The sequence below is a fragment of the Gavia stellata genome, chromosome 4, assembly GCF_030936135.1.
Source record: "Gavia stellata isolate bGavSte3 chromosome 4, bGavSte3.hap2, whole genome shotgun sequence".
Taxonomy (NCBI): domain Eukaryota; kingdom Metazoa; phylum Chordata; class Aves; order Gaviiformes; family Gaviidae; genus Gavia; species Gavia stellata.
In genome coordinates this window covers 18121175-18142171 of record NC_082597.1, presented here as the reverse complement: position 1 = coordinate 18142171, position 20997 = coordinate 18121175, and the positions used below count along the sequence as shown (strand labels likewise).

Below are 20997 nucleotides of genomic sequence, written 5' to 3'. Positions count from 1 at the left end.
TGGACCCACCTACAGGACTTCAGTAAGAGAGGCATATGCCAGTAGGTTCCACGAGCAATGGGTGCTCTCTATTGAAGTTTGTCTAACAGATGCAACCTGAGAAATGTACTATCTACCAAGAAAGAAAATCTCCTTAGGAAAAGACGGCAAATACGCTGGAAAAGGACAAGCAATCATTACGATTTAACACTAGGGTTCAAATCACAGCTCTGCTCTCTCATCCTCTCTCCGTTGCACTGGCTGCGGTACTCATCAGCCCCCTCTCACTGGACTAATCTGAAGAAAACTAACAGATACCACCAAGGAGCAGGGGGTAACAGGAACTAGGAGAAAAACCTACTTCAGCAATAAGACAGCGAATCAACTCACAAGTACTGTCAAATTTTATCAGCGTTATTATTTGTTTTTTCCTATACCTTTTGTAAACCTTTAACTGTTTTGCGTTTTACACGGTAGGATTATATGCTTTAATTTGCATTTATTTTCCATTATAAGCCTTACGATATCTTGGTAACACTGAAGTTTTCCTTACACAAGAATAGGGTAAAGCTGTAAAGTAGGACACCAGGGCACTGTAAACAATACTTATCTCACCTGCCTGTTTTGCGGTATATCCAATGAGTCTGAGCGTATAACTCATTTCAGCTTCATCAGCCTACTGGTGAGCTGGCAATACAGCAGTCAGCTAAGTGGTACTAAACAAAAAGGCTTCCTGGCAGGAGAAAATATTAGGCTGTACACTTGAACTCTAAACATTCACATGGCACTTAATACCATGTATTTAAAATTGAAAATTAATATACATAGGTGCTACATTTTTTTTCATTTTCTTTTTTTTTCTGAGCAAGTTTTTTGCTATGGAACTCATGTCGGTGTCTCTTCTGCGAATTATGTACTACAACAGAGTTACACAGAGAAATCACTGCACAAAAGACAGCACAAAAAGGTAATTTATGTAAGAACATCAGATCAGAAGGAAAACAATGTAATGAAAAACGCACTCCATTCTACATGAAAAGTAAATAAAATTAAGTACTTATGTGCCAATGAAAATTCTTATCCTATTTAAAACAGCAGTCAGTATAACACCATGTTATCTTGTATCAGGATGATTTGATAGCATTGTTAAAGACTTCCTTCCAGCTCCAAACTGCCAGAAATCAAATGTAGTTTTGAACTCAGTATTTAAGCAGTTTAAAAATACTGATAGTTAAAACTAAACACTGTTCTGCTGTAAATACTGGTATACAACCAATGACATTCATGACCTGTATTCCCATTTCTAGTACAGGATGAAGAGTTTAGAATGGATGCCATCACTGTAATGGCATTGCTTCGCCTCCCCAACAGAGAAGTACACAGCTACATAAACACAGGGGATCTTGCAAGTGCCTCAAGAACAACACACATTTTAAGAAATAAGATAAAACAAAATAAAAACTTTACGCAAACTTCAATAAAATCTCCTAAACAGAAGCAAGAATACTTTCTGAGGTTTTGATGGTAAACATTTAAAATATTTATCTACAGTAGAACAGCAAAGACACTGAGCATGGAGATATCCCCACCATTTCTAATACAGTATGTTGAATCTTTTAAGCCAAAGTTAGAAGCCAACATAAGTCAGTTTCAAAAACACAAAGCAATCTTTAAATTAGTGTCAAAATGCCCCTCTGGCAAGGGAAAAATATAAAACTAACTTGCTTTTCATAAGTCCATAGAAATATGTTAAACACTTATATATCCTGAATAATTCAGCCATCATGCTATCTCATTTTACCAATCCTTTATGCCAAAAAAGATGACAAAATGTAAGACAAAAAGGCAAGAAGTAATAAAAAGATAAAACTGAGGTCTTATGTTACTCTATTTTGGTTTGTGGAATCTTTCACACTTGACAAAGTCTATGAACATTCATATTAATCAGTTCAACAGATTTAAAATTTGAGTGTCTTGGGCATAACTTACCAAGCAATTTCTATTTTGAAAGAATTTACAAGGTATTTACAGCATTTATCTTTAAAAAAAACAACAAAGAAACAACAATAGCAAAGCTCGAATCAAGTGAAAAAGCAGGATAATTCATTCTCATTAAAATGCAATTCACGTTAAAGAATAAACCAAAGTAAATATTTATGGCTAAGAAGCTCTCACAACATATCCTTTGTAAGCAAGATGCATAATGTCTTTAATTTTTCTACTTTACCAGTTCTGCTACAGAAGACAGTGATATATTTTAGTGAATTTCATAGACAGAGTTACAGAATACAAGAGTATTTACTGAAGTGAGGATTTGGGAGCCTTTCCAAATATCTCTTCCCCTAAACCTTAACTAGCTCAGGTACAGGTATTTTGGATTATATGTTCAATGATATACTTCACAGATCCTAACAAATGACTGATGAATCCTAAATTAAACTAGACAGAAAATATGACACCAGCTAGAGTATCTTTGATACCGTACATACCAAGACAGAGATGGATATCATTTAAGCGTCCAATCCTATTCTCACTGAAGTCAATGGAATAACTACAACAAATTTTTAGAGACAGACTGTGGTTCTAACAACTGCAGACAACAGTTATCATCGCGCTAGGAAAAAAAAAGGCAAAGGAGTCCAGGAAGGCTGGACATCCTTCAACAAGGAAATCTTGAAGCTGCAGAAGCAGGCCATCCCCATGTCCTGGAAGACGAGCGGCAGGGAAGACGACCAGCCAGGCTGAACAGACAGCTTTGGATGGAACTCAGGAAAAAAAAAAAAGAGCGTTTATGACCTTTGGAAGAAGGGGCAGGGAACTCAGGAAGACTACAAGGATGTTGTGAGGTTTTGCAGGGAGAAAATTAGAAGGGCCAAAGGCCAACTAGAACTTAACCTGGCCGCTGCCATAAAAAGCAATAAAAAATGTTTCTATAAATACAATAACAACAAAAGGAGGGCTAAGGAGAATCTTCATCCTTTACTGGATGCGGGGGAAAACATAGTGACAAAAGCTGAGGTACTCAATGCCTTCTTTGCCTCAGTCTTTAATAGTAAGATCAGTTGTTCTGTGGGTACCCAGGCCATTGAGCTGGAAGATAGGGACGGGGAGCAGAATGAAGCCCCCACAATCTAAGGGGAAATGGTTAGCGACCTGCTATACCACTTAGATACACACAAGTTTATGGGACCAGATGGGATCTGCCCAAGGGTACCGAGGGAGCTGGCGGAACTGCTCACCAAGACACTTTGCATCATCTACCAGCAGTCCTGGCTAACCAGGGAGGTCCCCGTTGACTGGAGGTTAGCAAATGTGACACCCATCTTCAAAAAGGGATGGAAGAAGGATCCAGAGAACTACAGACCTGTCAGCCTGACCTTGGTGCCAGGGAAGATTATGGAGAAAATCGTCTTGAGTGCTGTCACGTGGCATGTACAGGACAACCAGGTGATCAGGCCCAGTCAGCATGGGTTTATGAAAGGCAGGTCCTGCCTGACTAACCTGATCTCCTTCTATGACAAGGTGACCCGCTTAGTGGACGAGGGAAAGGCTGTGGATGTTGTCTACCTGGATTTTAGTAAAGCCTTTGACACTGTCTCCCACAGCATTCTCCTGGAGAAGCTGGCTGCTCAAGGCGTACTCTTCACTGGGTAAAAGACTGGCTGGATTGCCGGGACCAAAGGGTTGTGGTCTACGGAGTTAAATCCAGTTGGCGGCTGGTCACAAGTGGTGTTCCCCAAGGCTCAGTTTTGGGGCCGGTCTTGTTTAATGTATTTATTAATGGTCTGGACGAGGGGATCAAGTGCACCCTCAGTAAGCTTGCAGACGTCACCAAGTTGGGAGGGAGTGTTGATCTGCTCGAGGGTAGGAAGGCTCTGCAGAGGGATCTGGACAGGTTGGATCAATGGGCCGAGGCCAATTGTATGAGCTTCAGTAAGGCCAAGTGCCGGGTCCTGCACTTTGGTCACAACAACCCCAGGCAACGCTACAGGCTTGGGGACGAGTGGCTGGAAAGCTCCCCTGCAGAAAAGGACCTGGGGGTGTTGGTTGACAGCCGGCTGAATATGAGCCAGCAGTGTGCCCAGGTGGCCAAGAAGACCAATGGCATCCTGGCCTGTATCAGAAATGGTGTGGCCAGCAGGAGTAGGGAGGTGATCATGCCTCTGTACTCGGCACTGGTGAGGCCGCACCTCGAATCCTGTGTTCAGTTTTGGGTCCCTCACTCTAAGAAGGACATTGAGGTGCTGAAGTGTGTCCAGAGAAGGGCAATGAAGCTGGCGAAAGGTCTGGAGCACAAGTCTTATGAGGCACGGCTGAGGGAGCTGGGGTTGTTCAGTCTGGAGAAGAGGAGGCTGAGGGGAGATCTCATCGCTCTCTACAACTACCTGAAAGGGGGTTGTAGTGAGGTGGGTGTTGGTCTCTTCTCCCAAGTGACTAGTGACAGGACAAGAGGAAACAGCCTGAAGTTGTGCCAGGGCAGGTTTACATTGGATATTAGGAAAATTTCTTTACTGAAAGGGTTGTCAGACACTGCCCAAGGAAGTGGTGGAGTCACCATCCCTGAAGGCATTTGAAAGACTTGTGGATGAGGCGCTTAGAGACATGGTTTAGTGGTGGACTTAGCAGGGTTAGGTCAACAGTTGGACTTGATGACCTTAAAGGTCTTTTCCAAGCTAAACAATTCTATGATTCTATGAAATACATAATGGGAGACTATTTAAGTGTGCTGTCATTCCCCTGAAAACCCCGTTGCAGTTCACGAGAAAATGGGGCCTGCTCTGAGAATGACTAATCTGGAATTTAAGCTGGAGACAGCACAATCTTTATCTTTCCACTGCAAACAGAGGAAAACATGCTCAGTGAGACAAGGCATTATTTCAGCTTTGTTGGGGAGAGGAGAAGACAAAGGAGACAAAACGTTTTTTTCTGTGAAAACATCATCATCAGGATCCTCTCTTTCAAGAGAGGCCACTACTCTCTAAACTCTGGGAGGGGAGAGAGGTCATCCACCATCACCCTGGATTTCTGCAGGAAATGGGGGAGCCAGAGCACGCTCCCGGTGCAGACATGAAGGAATCCAACAGTCCTGCCTGTCTTCCCATTCCTTCGACACAAAGGAATCTGACTGTCCGGCCTATCCTGACCCTCCTCTGGCACCACTCCTATGCCGTTCCCAACTAATGCCATGCACTGCCACTAGAGCTGCCTGTAAACAGTGCCTTGCAATATGCCTCATTCCTTCCCAAGAGCCATAAGGTAGGTAGAGTCTGAGCAAAAGCCCTCACACATCAGCAGTGTAAGGGATGCCTGTAGTCCATGCTGGGGCTAATATTACATTGCAACATGATTAGTTCACCTTTCCTCTGAACTAATACTGCAGTTAAAGGCATTTCTGTTTAGAGTAGTTCGAGAATATCGGGGGGAAAAAGTCACTACATGCACATCCTGAGTAGCCACTAAAATAGCAGAAGGCATAGGTGTGGAAATCTAAGGAAAATCCCCATGTTTTCTTACTTGCCTGCTTTAGGACACATGAGGTAGCAAAAGCAAGCCTGACAACAGCATCATCAGCCTCTGAGTACAGTGAGAAAAGCAGTTAAGCATCTATCCACGTCCTTACAATTATTAATAGGATTGGACCTTCCATCTGTATCTGGAAAGCTGAACTTCTTTCAAAATAAGATCCTCTATTTTTGCCTTTACTAATTTTACCTCTCTCAAATCTGACATCACAGGTCCATCCATAGCTAGACCCTCTGAAAAACTTCTTTACCAATATATCTCTAAACGACATTTTGGCCTATAGCAGGCTTTACAGTTAAAAATATGAATCAGAAGATAAAACTAACTGAACAAATTCCATCTCTAAAGTGTGTTTTCCATTTGGAAAGCAGCACCACTGATACAGTTGTAAATGATTAAGTTAGAAATCATATGCAATGGAATGGCTTAGTGACAAGTTATTTGTGTAAAAGTCTATAATGTTGCTTAACATTTTAGCAAAACCTTTGCACAAACTTTACCGGCTTTTGTAGGTTCACTGCGTATATTATCCGTATTATCAGGTTGATAACATCCATATTACAGGTTGACAATGAATTTGGTATAAGCACAACTGAAATCTGATATGCAACTTCTGGAATTGCTTGAGGTTCTTTCAGAAAAGGGTTGGCAATATAGGTGACCATCTACATTAAAATATCCTTACTGGTTTTAAATACGCTATTCACCAAGAAGTGCACACAGAACAATCTGCTAAATAACAAAACCTAGAAAACAGTACAGATCTGCTGCACCTGCTGAACACAGAATTACTCCTTAAGCATGTTTAATATACAAAAATAATCCCACTTAGGTATAACAACCCCATTTAGGTATAAGAAACTTTGACTTAAAATATACATTTGGAAATCCCATGTAAATACGTAAGTCTTAAGCTTTTAAATATTATAAAGCACTACTGTAATACAGTAGAATTTGCTCAAAATTGGAATTAAATAATTAGAACCACTTATTATGGATAAAGATCCCATTGAAGTGTAACTTGACAGGTGCCTATGGGCTAGCAATGAGAAATGCTGTCCTTTCAGCATGGCAACAGTTAGTTTGAGAAATAACCACACGCTTGATCTTCAAAAGAAATTTCTCAACATTATTGTAGAATGATAGTTTTACCGAAAAACTGCTATTCCTTGGACGCACATGGGTGGTTAGCTGGATTAAGGAAGAGCTTTTACATCATTTTAGCACATTGATGAGACTAATCAAATACCAAATGCAGTGCTACAGTTAGCATGGTAAAAAAACCTTCAGAAGTTAGAAATGCTACAGCAATAGCAACAAAAATTATTCAAAATGAGAGAAATTAGCTACAGTCTTTCAGTTTATCAGAAAGATCTTATAAAGAATAAATATCTTCTACTGGAAGAAAATGGCAGGTAATAACAGATACTAGAATGAATAACAGATGTTATAATGAGACAAAGGAGGTAAAAGGACCCCAGATGGAAGCAAGAGCCAAATTCCATTCAGAAATTTGTTGAAGATGAACAACCAAATAAAACCTGCAAGGATATCACCTCTTAGAGCAGATTAACAGTAGAAGTGATAGATCCCTCAATTCCTTAACATTTTCTTATCATATTTGGATAGCATTCTACAAAACACACTTCACTGAAACAACTTACTGGACTCATTAAATGAATAGTAAGCAATTCTTAACCCTCTATTAGAGGTCTGAATAGATGATCTGAGTGGACATTCTGGCATTAAAGTATATGAAACTAAACATTGCTACATAACGAGCAGATGTAAATACACTGATATTTAAAGATGTTACATCTCTTTACAAGGCATTATAAATTATGAGTTATTCCCATATTTACTAAATTAATTCAATTGAAAATTCTTAAGGAATTTTAAATATTTTTTTTCCCTTTTTTTTACCCCCATTAACTTCAACAACAAAGACAGTAGATAAGAGCATACTGTTTAAATATATAGTAAAAAATTGCAACCAGAAGCTACTGGAACATCAAGTAACAGAACTAAGAATGGGTGAACAGTTTTTCTCTGATATCAATTCCTTCACTTGACAGTCAGGTGAGAAATTATTGAGGATAAAGAATTACCTCAACTAGAGGTCAGTAACATAAAGAGTTCTGTATGGACAAGCAATAAGACAGAAGACATGACAGAAGGATGAAGGCTGAGAAATGGAGACTGGGAGCTAGTATCGGACTGAGTAGTTAAGCAGACAGGCAGTAAGAAGCCTGGAACTCAGAATCGATGGATGGCATTGATTAAGCACAATTCAATGTTTTGCTTCTCTGAAGAGACAGAATGGAGTATTGACACTAACCCATACTTTGAGTGAGTGTTCATTTTACTACTATAAATTATCATAGCATCAAGTTCTTGGTTTTGAAGGGCAAGAAGACTGAAGACATTAAATGTTTCTAAGTGGTAATGATCACTGAAGGCTTTTTTCTCTTATTATGATGATTCTCAGATAACATTAAAACAAAAGGTTCAAGAAAAAACACACACAAACATACTGGCATGTCCAAAACACACTACCAGAGTTATGGAGGTTTAAAAAAGTACTTACTTGGTATGTGTCCCATAACCTGATGGTACACCGTAAAGGGACTTCTCTCATCAGCAAGTTATTCATCCAACGGAAAGCAAATTGCAAGTATTTCACCTCATGCTGATCCAAGTGCCTATGAACTTGTTCTGAAGACAGAACAAACATACATTTTACTGCAACTTTTCTGAAGTCCTTAAGTATCAAATGCACTGTTTGAAAAAATAAAATACTCCTCTGATCCCAAGCAAATATAATGTAGTGGTGCATGCAAACTCTTACAACTGAATGAAAATCCCCAAAATAGAAACGACTAGCTAAACATTACATTGGATTTATTTTTCTGCCTCTAGATGGCTTAAACAACTGCTCTCAGTTGTGCTATCTTAAGAAAACATTAAGGTCAGAGCTTTACAACATACCACAAAAAAATACACGAAGTTATAAGGCGAAATTATTAGATACATATATCCTCACTAATTTCTTAAGCTACAAATTATTTGGGGCAAGATTACAAGTAACAAGGTTTACAAATAACATAAGGGCTTCCAAAAAAAAACGTGTTGGCAATAAAAAGAAGACAACATTAAATTAACAAGGCAAAGAAATGTAAGGAAAGTACATGTAAAGGTTGCATTTACTTGAGACAAAAAAAAAAGTAGGATTAATGTGTAGGAAATACAGTGAGCAAATTTAAGTAATTTGCAAGTTAAATAATTTCTTAGTATAACAAATAAATACAAATAAAAACCAGTACAAATCAATGTTTCTAAAGCAGTATTCATACACACTGTGTTTATTTAGCATGTTTACTATTTAAAAGCTGTGATAATCACTTGTATGGGTTATTGCTAGAGCTAATAGAACTAATCTACTACACGGCTTTTATATATTTAGCAGAATTTCCTCCTAAAAGGATCACAGACATTCTGTTAACAGGCTTTAGCTAACAGGCTCAAGTATGACATTGGCATGGTGCAAATGAAAAACAATGCAGAAATGCTGATGTCTTATTTTGGATAAAATTATGACAAGAAGTCTTTGTTAAAGCCTAAATAAGACATTCCTACTGTCTTTCTTTATACAAATACATTCTTGGGAGATTTTGCTACCCAGATCATCCTTCATCCACATTCACAGAAGTGTATTATCAGCTAAAACAAAGAGTACATGCTGATCTTACAAATTTCACATTTTTCAGAAAGATCTAAAAAAGCACTAAAATACTAAATGAAAGAAAAAATAATCCCAGGAGTACGGTAGCACTGTTACAGCAAACATTACCTAAAGATTAAAGTCACAGAAGTTAAATTATACTAAATTATAATATCGACTGAAGCTATTCAAATATTTTTTTTTTTCCTCAAGATGTATTTTGTGGCTATGTGAAAGTGTCAGCCAATACGATATAATTGTTCCAATATGGAAGCAAGAAATAGAAATTTTTTAGATTTTAAAAACAATCATCAGTGAGCTTTTTTAAAAATAAGACCAGTCACAACACATTACACCAAAGGTTCACCTATAACAACATCCCATCTCCAGTGGTGTCTGAAAACAAAAACCTATGGAAATGTATAAAGCACTGGTATTTCTCCATGGCACTTCTCAGCCTCTATCTATCTGTGCCTAAAGCACTCTTCAGCAGACCTGGTATCTATGTTCCTCAAATCATATCCTTCTGTAGTTTAAATATAGACAAATTATAAAACTGTATACACATCTTAAAACTGTTACCTCTCCTGGGAACTTTTTAAAGTCGTAGCTATATATAAAGATGTGTGCATCTTTAAATGATTCATCTCATTTCTATGTATAACACTAACCAGCTAATTAGATACTTCCGCTATACGATAGACTGAACTGCTACTATGGGATGTGAAAAGGTAGAGAATGAGGGTGGAGAAGTAATGATCTTGTGCTGTTTTAAGTGATTTCATCAAGTCCTGCATAATCCCTCATGGAATTCTGTACAGTGGAGACTCTTCTCCCTCTGTAAAATGCTGATGAAGCAAGTCCTCAGCTTGAAAAGTTATTGAAAGGAGAAGACAGATGTGGTAACCATGTATGTTCTGCAACCTTACAGAAATAGGCTTAAAATTTAAACAAGGCAGTTTATATGTAGAAGTCCACATTTTGAAGAAAGTATAAGCTTCAGAAGCCTCTGTATTTTCATTTTCCACACAGAGGCCTTGCATGCATCTAATTTCTAAACAGAATAGAATAAAATAGTTCAGTTGGAAGGGACCTACAACAATCATCTAGTCCAACTGCCTGACCAATTCAGGGCTGACCAAAAGTTAAAGCATGTTATTAAGGGCATTGTCCAAATGTCTCTTAAACGCTGACAGGCTTCGGGCATTGACCACCTCTCTAGCAAGCCTGTTCCAGCGTTTGACCACCCTCTCGGTAAAGAAGCGTTTCCTAATGTCAAGTCTGAACCTCCCCTGATGCATCTTTGAACCCTTCCCACACGTCCTATCACTGGATCCCAGGGAGAAGAGATCAGCACCTCCCTCTCCACTTCCCCTCCTCAGGAAGCTGTAGGTAACAATAAGGTCGCCCCTCAGCCTCCCTTTCTCCAAACTAGAGAAACCCAAAGTCTTTAGCTGCTCCTCATAAGACATTCCTTCCAGCCTTTTCACCAGCTTTGTTACCCTCCTCTGGACACATTCAAGGACCTTGACACCCTTTTTAAATTGTGGGCCCCAGAATGGCACACAGTATTCAAGGTGAGGCCATACCAACGCTGACTACAGTGGGATAATCACCTCTTTTGACTGACTGGTTACAGAATCACAGAGTCACTAAGGTTGGAAAAGACCTGTAAGATCATCAAGTCCAAACCTCAACCAACAAACACCAGCATGCCCACTAAACCATGTCCCACAGTGCCACGTCCACACATTCCTTGAACACCTCCAGGGAGGGTGACTCTACCACTTCCCTGGGCAGCCTGTTCCAATGCTCCACCACTCTCTCAGTAAAGAAATTTTTCCTAATACGGAGTCTAAACCTCCCCTGGCACAACTTGAGACCATTTCTTCTTGTTCTGTCACTCGTCACTTGGGAGAAGAGGCCAACACCCACTTCTCTGCAACCCCCTTTCAGGTAATTGCAGAGAGCGATGAGGTCTCCCCTCAGCCTCCTCTTCTCCAGACTGAACAACCCCAGCTCCCTCAGCCGCTCCTCATAAGACTTGTGTTCCAGACCCCTCACCAGCTTCGTTGCCCTTCTCTGGACACGCTCCAGCACCTCAATGTCCTTCTTGGAGTGAGGGGCCCAAAACTGAACACAGTATTCGAGGTGCGGCCTCACCAGCGCCGAGTACAGGGGCACGATCACCTCCCTGGTCCTGCTGGCCACACTATTTCTGATACAGGCCAGGATGCCATTGGCCTTCTTGGCCACCTGGGCACACTGCTGGCTCATATTCAGCCGGCTGTTGATCAACACCCCCAGGTCCTTTTCTGCGGGGCAGCTTTCCAGCCACTCATCCCCAAACCTGTAGCGTTGCATGGGGTTGTTGTGACCCAAGTGCAGGACCCGGCACTTGGCCTTGTTAAACCTCATACAACTGGCCTGGGCCCATCGATCCAGCCTGTCCAGATCCCTCTGCAGAGCCTTCCTACCCTCGAGCAGATCAACACTCTCACCTAACTTGGTGTCGTCTGCAAGCTTACTGAGGGTGCACTCGATCCCCTCATCCAGATCGTCGATAAAGCTATTAAACAAGAACAGTCCCAAAACTGAGCCCTGGGGGACTCCGCTTGTGACCGGCCGCCAACTGGATTTGACTCCATTCACCACAACTCTCTGGGCTCATCTGTCCAGCCAGTTTTTTACCCAGCGAAGGGTACACCTCTCTAAGCCACGAGTTGCCAGCTTCTCCAGGAGAATACTGTGGGAGACCCTGTGTTTGAGGCACCCCAGGGTGTGGTTTGCCCTCTTGGCTGCCAGGGCACACTGCTGACTCTTATTGAGCCTGCTGTCAACCAGCACCACCACCAGATCCCTTTCTGCAGGGCTGCTCCTCAGCCACTCCTCTCCCAGTCTATGCTTGTGCCTGGCATTACTCCATCGCAGATGCAGAATCCAGCATTTCGACTTATTAAATTTTCAAATGTTAAATAAATCACTGATGATTGCTCAATGCTCCAGTCTATCCAGATCCCTCTGCAAAGTCCCTCATCCCTCAGGAGAGTCAACAGCACCTCCCAGTTTGGTATCATTAGCAAACTTGCTAATGGTGCATTCAACTCCTGCATCCAGACCGTTGATAAAAATATTGAACAGAACCAGCCCTACAACTGAATCCCAAGGAACACCGCTGGGGACCAGTCGCCAGCCACATGTAGCCCCATTCACCACAACCCTTTGAGCCCTGCCCTTCACCCAGTTCTTCACCCAGCGCACCATTATTAGGTTAGTCATTGAGGACAAGTACCGAATTACTTCCACGTGTCTGCCTTTGGTCTAGGCAAATTTAGCTGCAAGTTAAATATACTGAAGTGAGATACTATGTTAATTTTTTTTTTATGTCACATTTAGATACCTGTATTGCAGACTATTATAATTAGATAATCCACTACAAGCAGGATGCAAAAAAAGTCAGTTTTATCCCTAACTGAAGTTACTAACTTGCAAACATTTTTGGTTTTCACACAGCAGAAACGAATTTCATTTGGTTGCTTGCAGCCATTGAAAGTAAGTAATGAAGAACAATAAATTGTGCCAGTTCTGGTATTTCAACTACAGTTGTTAAAAGGCATAATGAATTTCTTGAAAGTTGCTTTCTAGTCTAAACAAGTTGAAAAATAGACTACTAAACTCCGTGCATTATATACAATTGATGCAAGACTGGAATAGAAGATACATTGACTAAAAAAGCTAATTCTTCCTACTTTGTAAGTAATCATGAGTAGAGGCTATTTTGCTGATAAAGGTAATTTGGACAGTCATAATCTAAATTTAAATTTTCCATTTCAATGAAAATAAGTACGTGTGTGCAATGAACGAGCAAGACATATAATTACTGTCAGATTTCAGATTTCAAGTATTTCATAAAAAATACTTCTATTGCAGTTTCTGATAGTAAAATTATTTTACAGTTTTAAAGAAAAATAGTTCTTTTATCAAAATTCAAAAGAAAGAAGAATTACATTTAATAAGTTTTCCAACACTTTCAATAAATCTATATATGAAGTTTTGGTGAAGCAAGTCTTCCAATTAAAGAATAAAATACATTACACAGATGCATTCCAAAGTAGCATACTGCCAAAAATATGTATTTTGTACATAAAAAGCATTTATAACTATTTATAATTTAATAAATGCACTTATTGGATACATTATTTTGAATGATCGCATTTAGCCGCTTTAAACAGATGCGTCTTATGGCGGAAGAATACATATAAAGTATTTATTGTTAATATTTAATGTCAGCTTCTCATGCTGTTTTACTGATTTCAGAATTAAAGTTGTACGTGACTACAGAATCACAAACTAAAGCCACAGAGGACAGAATTCTGTAAGGACAGAAATAACCTGTACTAGAGCACAACTTAACTGCTGTCCTGACTGGGGGAATACTGTCAGAATGAGTGCCTAGGAAAGTTTACATATAAACAAAGACGAACTGCAAAATAATAGTGAAATTATGCATGAATTGCTAAATTACAGTGGCACAGCATGGTGCCACCGCATCCATCTGTATAATTTATTACTTCAGAATATTAGCCTTTTCGTGTTGACCTTTATTTAGAAGTTCCTATCAACCCTAGCAATCTTTTATGACATTTGACTTTCGACCTGGTTTTGACACTTTCGAAAATTATTCAAAGTTCATTTTTACTCCTATTTCATACCTCAGGCACTTCATTTTTAACTCCATATTATCAATACTTTATACATATTTAATTGTAAAAATAAAAAGCACTAATTGTTAAAAATTATCTGAAAGGCAGTTAAGCTAAGAATCTCTGATAAATGGGCCTTTTAGTTCAACAAAAGGAAGAAAAGCATGTATTTCTCATGAAAAGCCACACAATTCTTCCTGAAGAGCATGCACTAGCTACAAGAGTAACTCCTCTGGTACCAATCCAAAATTAACAGTAACATAATGAGCCAACCTTTGCCACAGATGCTTATTGGCACTGCCATTTATGCTCAGAGTGATGTTGGTGCATTGTTCCTTAACGTACGCAAACATGTTACAGAAATATGGTAGCACTCCTGTTTTCCAACAGCACTCTAGCACAATTATCTTCTTTCTGGCATGCCAATAAAGGCAAGCATTATAGACTAATCATTCAGAGACTAATGTAATGGAAGACAAGCTGAAGAAAGCAAACAGTGTGAAGCACTGACACATTTCAGAAAAAAATTTCCATGTCTACTACAGATGAGAATCTCCACCATCTAATTACCTTCATTTTTTATTCAGTCACCTTGTTATTTTTAAAAACAACTGGCATTGCAAAGAAATAAATAAACATCATGATCTATAAACTTAGAGATAATAACACAGGCGCCCAGTAAGAAAGCATGACACCCAGAAGAACCATTGTTTCAAAACTTAAAACCCTTTCATCTCGAAATACATAAAGTCTTGCAAAATTAAGATAGGAGCCTGTCTTTCTTTTAATTCTCTAATGACTCCTTTGGAAGGTTCCCTGTATGAAAATATTAATCTAACAATGACAAGAAGTTTTTTAAAACAAACAAAAAAAATTTCTTTGGCAGGTAATAAACTTACAGAGGAACCTAGTGGAGAAAGAACTACTATGCATAACTAAGAATTACTTCAGAGATACCTATGTCTTCAGTCACTATTTTATTCACAGGTTTTTTCCTCAATTAGCTCTTGCTATTAAATACAACATAACATCTTTCCAGACACCTTTTAAAAAACTGATTAATAGACCAGTGTGATCCAGATTTCTCCTCCTGTCTTCTTTCCATCGGTAGGAAAGATAAAAATCCAGCAAGTTTTCAGCTGCAGAATTTGACAGCAATTTGATAGAAACTGTTCTTTTCCTTAGGAAGCAGTTTTGAAGAAAATTTAATCCGTTGAATTTAAAATCCAGACCCCTTTCATCCCATGTTAGGTAAAATGTAGTAAGAGATTATTATTTATGACTTAACTCACTCAACTTGACAGTTAATGGTGATAATGAAGCTCCATAACATCGGTTATAGACAATCCATGTTTAAATTTCTAAAATGTGCTGTGACAAATAGTCAAAATATAACGAAGTTTGGCATTTCACTACCTCATGGTTGATCAGATTTCTCCCATACACTACCATGCAAACATTTACCTTTTACTAGAGATATCAGATTATTTATTAAAAGGATTAGTTTTTTTAAAAAAAATTAAAATCACGTGATTTAGTCTCAGATTCATTCACAAGGGATGTGCTTGCAAGCCTGGAATTTGTCTGACCATTAGATTAAAACCAGTAAATTGCACCGCTACATTTTACGTGACATTGAGTAGGCAACAATGATGTTTCCCTCCCTGTGTAATATTGCAACTTCTTGAGTACAGAATAGTTTTCATGGCCCAGCCCATTACAAGTATTAGATGTTATGCCCAATCTAAGTAAATTGTGTAGAGTAACATTTCTTTTCCAGTTTCTTCATAATGCTGTGACTTGATCCTTGACTGACAGCTTCCAAGAACTAGTTTCCATCTACAAAACTTTAGTACTGTTTCCTTAATTGTGCAAAGCAACCAACCAACTAGATTTTATTCCACTTAACACAGTATTATAGTAGGCATTTATTTCTGCTTAGCTGAACTTTCTAAAAGTGTGGATAGCTATTAAAAAAGACAGTATTGTAACACAAATAAACTACATAATCTAGAGGAACACTGCTTACTAGAAACGGTCTTATCCACAAGGGTTGTCCCTGCTAGCTTGCACGCATGAGACCTGAATCTCCTGAAAAGCAGTGACTGCTTAAGATTCACCTCTGACTTACCATAAACATCTGATAAAACTGGTTTCGTAAGTATTGCTTGCAAGCTTCCAGATGTCCGTAGGGAACAAGCAACCCTTTGATCACATCAGCACCCATACGGATATGGTCATCCATGCTTGTCTTCCACCATTTTGCAGCACATTTTGCTCCAGTCTAGCCTCATAGACAATTGATTAACATGGAGCAGTACATGCAACTTCATTCACTCATTTAGGGACTCCACAACCAACATATCCACCACCAGCTCATGTGTACTATCCATTCAGTCAATATAGTAACAAAATGTTGAAGTCTTTTCTACTACACCTAGATACGTTAAACAACGCCATTTCCTTAAAATTATAGCTCCCACATACTGAACCTTGCTTTTCAAAAGAAGGAACTTTGTCATCAGTAAATGACTGCTTTCTTTTTGAGTAGTCTACCTACCGAAAGCAAAGTTTGCATTTCATTCCCTCTCTTCCTGAATCATTTCTACATTGTTCAAAGCCAGTATTTTTATGCGAGACAAAGGCCAGAGTTGGGAGTGAAATCTCAACACGAGATGTTGCCAGATGCAGATTAAGGCTTACAACTTCCCAATGTGAATTAATGAAAGTCTGAACAAAAGTAATTCTGTCAAGACTACAGCTTAGCAATGAGTTATTGTTAGTTATGTATATTATTTTTTATTAATATACATTAATAACAAAAGAAGTTCCTGATGACTGAAAAAGACATTCAAAAGCTCATAAGTGTGCACTTGAAGACAAGATCTCATTATGATATATGGTTCTGTTTCAAGTAATAGTAGGGATCCAAGTTGAAGATTTACATGCTGATTATATCTTGTTCCAGAAGTAGTTTGCTTTTTACACCTGGCTAAAACCATCCATTTTAAGAATTATAATAAAAGCTTTGAAAAAAAAAAATAAAATTTGAAAAGTCCTGTACCAAATGAAAAGACAACTGGCAGAAAACCAGAAATATTACCAAATTATATTCTCCTCATGGCCTACAATTTAGAGATAATGGTCTATTTGAATCTAGCTCACTAAACGTACAGCTAGTAGCTATGACTGAGAAATACCTTCTTCATACACAAAAGATACATCCGATACTCCAATACTAAAAAGTTCAAGATGCTGATACCAAAGCAAAAAAAGAAAATACTAGAGGAGGCAGAGAATGAGGTGGGGAAGACCTAGTTGCTTCAGGGAATCAAATGCAAGTAACCACTCTGTGGTATCCAATGCAAAATGGAGGAAACTAGATGACCTACTATTCTAGCTAAAAGTTAAAAATATATCCTGTGTTTCCAGGTGGAACTCTAAGCTAATATTTAAAGTACAACAAACAATACTGAGAAACATGCTTGATGAGACACCTCTACTTCCAGGTAGCATTCATTGGCTTTCCGTAACCTGTTCTTCTAAATCCAACTGTATGCATTCATAACAGGGTTTATGCCTAACACTTTTTAAATTCCCCGTCATGTTAAACTACTTTTTTCTTCCCTTTTTTTTCAATTTGCCATTAAAACAGTAAGTTTTGGCTATTCAAAAGTTCAAGTGCTTACAGAGGTCAGGGATTTACAAATGATTTTACAGTCAATCTCAACTCTTGCTAAGATGTCTGAACTCTGTAATAGCATACAAATATAATCTCCATGGTAAAACATGAAAATATGATTTAAATGAGATATTAAATAATTATAATGCCCAGTGAGCAGCACTTAAGAATGGATTAAAGTATAATACAGTAATTACAACTATAAAATCAGATAAAAAAAAATCACTAGTGAGCTAAATAAAATGGTTTTGTTAAAATGAAAGAGAGCTTTATGGCACAAATTAATTAAAACAATTATTAAATGCTTATGAGATTTTTAATCACTTCAGCAACAAGCTGACATATAAAGATGGACCGACAGAGAAGCTCCTCATTATTCACTAATTTTCAACAGCAGCAGTAAGGTCTAAATAAATTCTGCTTCCTTTTCCAATTCAAAATGCTTCCACATGGTTAAAGAATACCAGTCTTTTCAACTATTACAATTAGAGCTTTTTTCCATACACTTCAGCACAATCCAATTTCAAAATTATAGGTGTCAGTAAAATGCTTTAGAATATAATTAAACATGAACATAATTTTGCATATACAATTAAGTATTCTTTAACCATACTTTAAAAAAATCATTAGCATGATTGAATACATAACAAAGATTGATCAAATGTCACCTATTACCACAGTTTAATCACCAGTTCATTGTATGAACAAGCAAGACTCAAATTAAAAACCAGACAAATTAGTTAATCTATGTCGATCACAGTATATTGAACAGATCACTAGTAAGTTGTTTAATAAGACGACATACTAGTCTTTGTTGATATTTTGCCTTTTTGAGATTCAGATTTTCCTAAACAAAAAAGCAAAATAATTTTTCTCTGCAGTTTAAAAAGTTCAATCAGCACAGAAACTGAATGTCCTTTAGCAACTACGGAAGTACCAAAACTACTCAATAGGTCTCTCTAAGTACTTTTTGGCTTAACTTATCATATGAAATTAAGTTTGGAGCAGAACCATGAAACATTTAGGTTTGAAGCATTGGGCAGTTCTACAGGAACAGGTATCTTTATCTCTTGGGTTGAGAACCTGCTGAATCCCACACACCAACTCAACGTTCACAGGAGTATAGTCTGGACATTTAGAACTTTAGCAGCCCAGAAAGAACACGCAGCTCGTAAATCAACTCAGACACTAATCCTATTCTAATGAAGGATGTTTTATAAACATCTCCAATTAAATAAGAAACCATAACATGATACATAAATATTAAGAATTATATCAACCAACCTTTTAGACAAATCTACAGCAAATATTTCAAAGAATGAGAAGTACACAGAATGGTGCAATTAAATAACCTCTTTCACTGCTCATAAACAAAAATACATATAAAAATGAAAATTTTTGAACTGACTACGTTTCATGAAGAACTTGACCTGCAGATATATGCACACAACACATATAAATATATACAAGAGATTCATATTTTAAATTTCTGTGTGCATAAACAGCAAAAATATATGTAAAGTATAAATTTAAGGCCATGATATAAAAGCACTTTATTACAAGTCCTTACTTGTGGCATTACCTACAGAACTGACCAACCAAGACAACTGACCAACCAAGACATTTGTAACCCAAGACAGAAATAAGCAAATAAAATATGATTACTGGAGCCAAGATTAATTTGTTCAGAAGACTAAACCAAAATGCATTATCTAATTTGCATTTCATTTGACATGAATGAAACTAACACATTTACGATATGGCAGCAATAAAAAAATAGAACTTGTAGAATTCTTAATATAACATGGTTTTAAAAGGTGAAAGAACATTTTAACTGCACCGAGGAATAAGTAAAAATATTGTCCCAAACAATACTATGTAGTATTTATGAAAACAATCATTCTTTAAAAAACTGAATATAAAAAAATTAATTTTGCACTAAAAATATCTTCCTTTCTCTTGAAAAAGTTGTAAATTTTTTTTTTGCAAAATTAGAATTGAAATAAACCAGAAATTGTCCTAATTATAATATCACATGTAAGAATACCTGTAGTTAACTCTCCAAAACAGATGGCCAGAGGATGCATTCACAGTGGACACAGCAGAAATACTGCAATATTACTGAACCTTTCAAAAATGTAGCTGAATTCTAAATTAACTTCCTTACGGAAAGTCAAAATGCAGCACTCTATGTTCTTAGGTATTTTTCCATTACTTCCATTTTCAAAAGAAGGGGAAAAAATACATACCGCAACAGTAAGAGCTTTTTTCTGTTTTGTTTTTTTTTTTTTTAATAATTTTCTGCATTTTTATTTTTCCATTTCTTGTTACTAAGATTCAAGGGCTAATTCTACAATAAGATTGGTGATTACTGGTGAAAGAATCTGGAACACTAATAACACAAAATTTATTTAACTACAAGAAAACATAAGCACAGATCACGCTGTGCAGAACACAGATGCAAACCCCAGGAGTTGTTCTATAAAAGATGTAGAAAAAAATCTTCCCAAACTTACTCTCACAGAAGATGCAGAATATTTATACTAAGTTGAGTCATCAATACTGCCTTTATAGTTTATTGTAATGCTAATGAGAAGCCGACATAAATAAAAAATACATTTAACATTCTAATAAGCTATTTTATTTTTTTTCTAGAACGGCCTTCTTCCTAATTTAGAGAGAATGCCACACAATTTTAACATCTTTTACAATGTTTATGAAAACCCAAGACTACTTTTATGTACAAAAGTTCAGCCTTCTCCAAATGGCTATCTCAAACTCTAATCTAATTACCAGATGTCTTACAGTAAACTGAAGAATCTGAGACTTTCCCAAGCATGAAATCAGCCAAATGGTAAACATCTGTAAATTCTGGAAACACAAATCTTGAATTAATTTAGGCATTCCTACACCATGTTTCTTTGCTTTCAAGCTTAAATGAAGCAAAAGTGGAAGACTGTATGCAATAGAGTGTGACCTTTTACAAACAATGAGAGAAGGTTCATGATTTAGAGCAGAAAAGCTCTACTGATGTTATAGGAAACAGAAAAGATAACTAGTTATGACAGATTCTTTGTATTATTGAGCTATCTATTGATCCTCGCTCTCAATATTTTACTATAATTCCTAGAACAATCTGAATGCTGATGACAAGGAGATAAATGAGATTGAATAATGTTTTACCTTCACATTCCATCTGGTCCATAACAATGTTCTATTAACAAATTTGAAAATTCCATTAAACACATGATTCATCAAAATTATCTTCTGGAGTTTAAACAGACTGAGATTTTATGATTAAATTAACAGAGTAGCTTGGCTGTTTGAAGTCTACTGCGATATTCTGCAGTGTACGAACAACGACAGTTACTTTGAGAAGAATTATGATC

General features: G+C 37.5%; 1 protein-coding gene across 4 annotated transcripts in view; it reads right to left on the bottom strand.

Annotated features, from left to right (window-relative positions):
- The window catches only part of TBC1D22A (TBC1 domain family member 22A), a 188721-nt gene that overhangs the window by 75503 nt on the left and 92221 nt on the right, over nt 1-20997 (bottom strand). For all 4 annotated transcript variants that reach the window (XM_059816198.1, XM_059816199.1, XM_059816200.1 and 1 more), the window contains one exon: nt 8090-8217. In XM_059816198.1, the coding sequence (XP_059672181.1) occupies nt 8090-8217 (128 nt within the window). The remainder of the gene's footprint in view (nt 1-8089; nt 8218-20997) is intronic.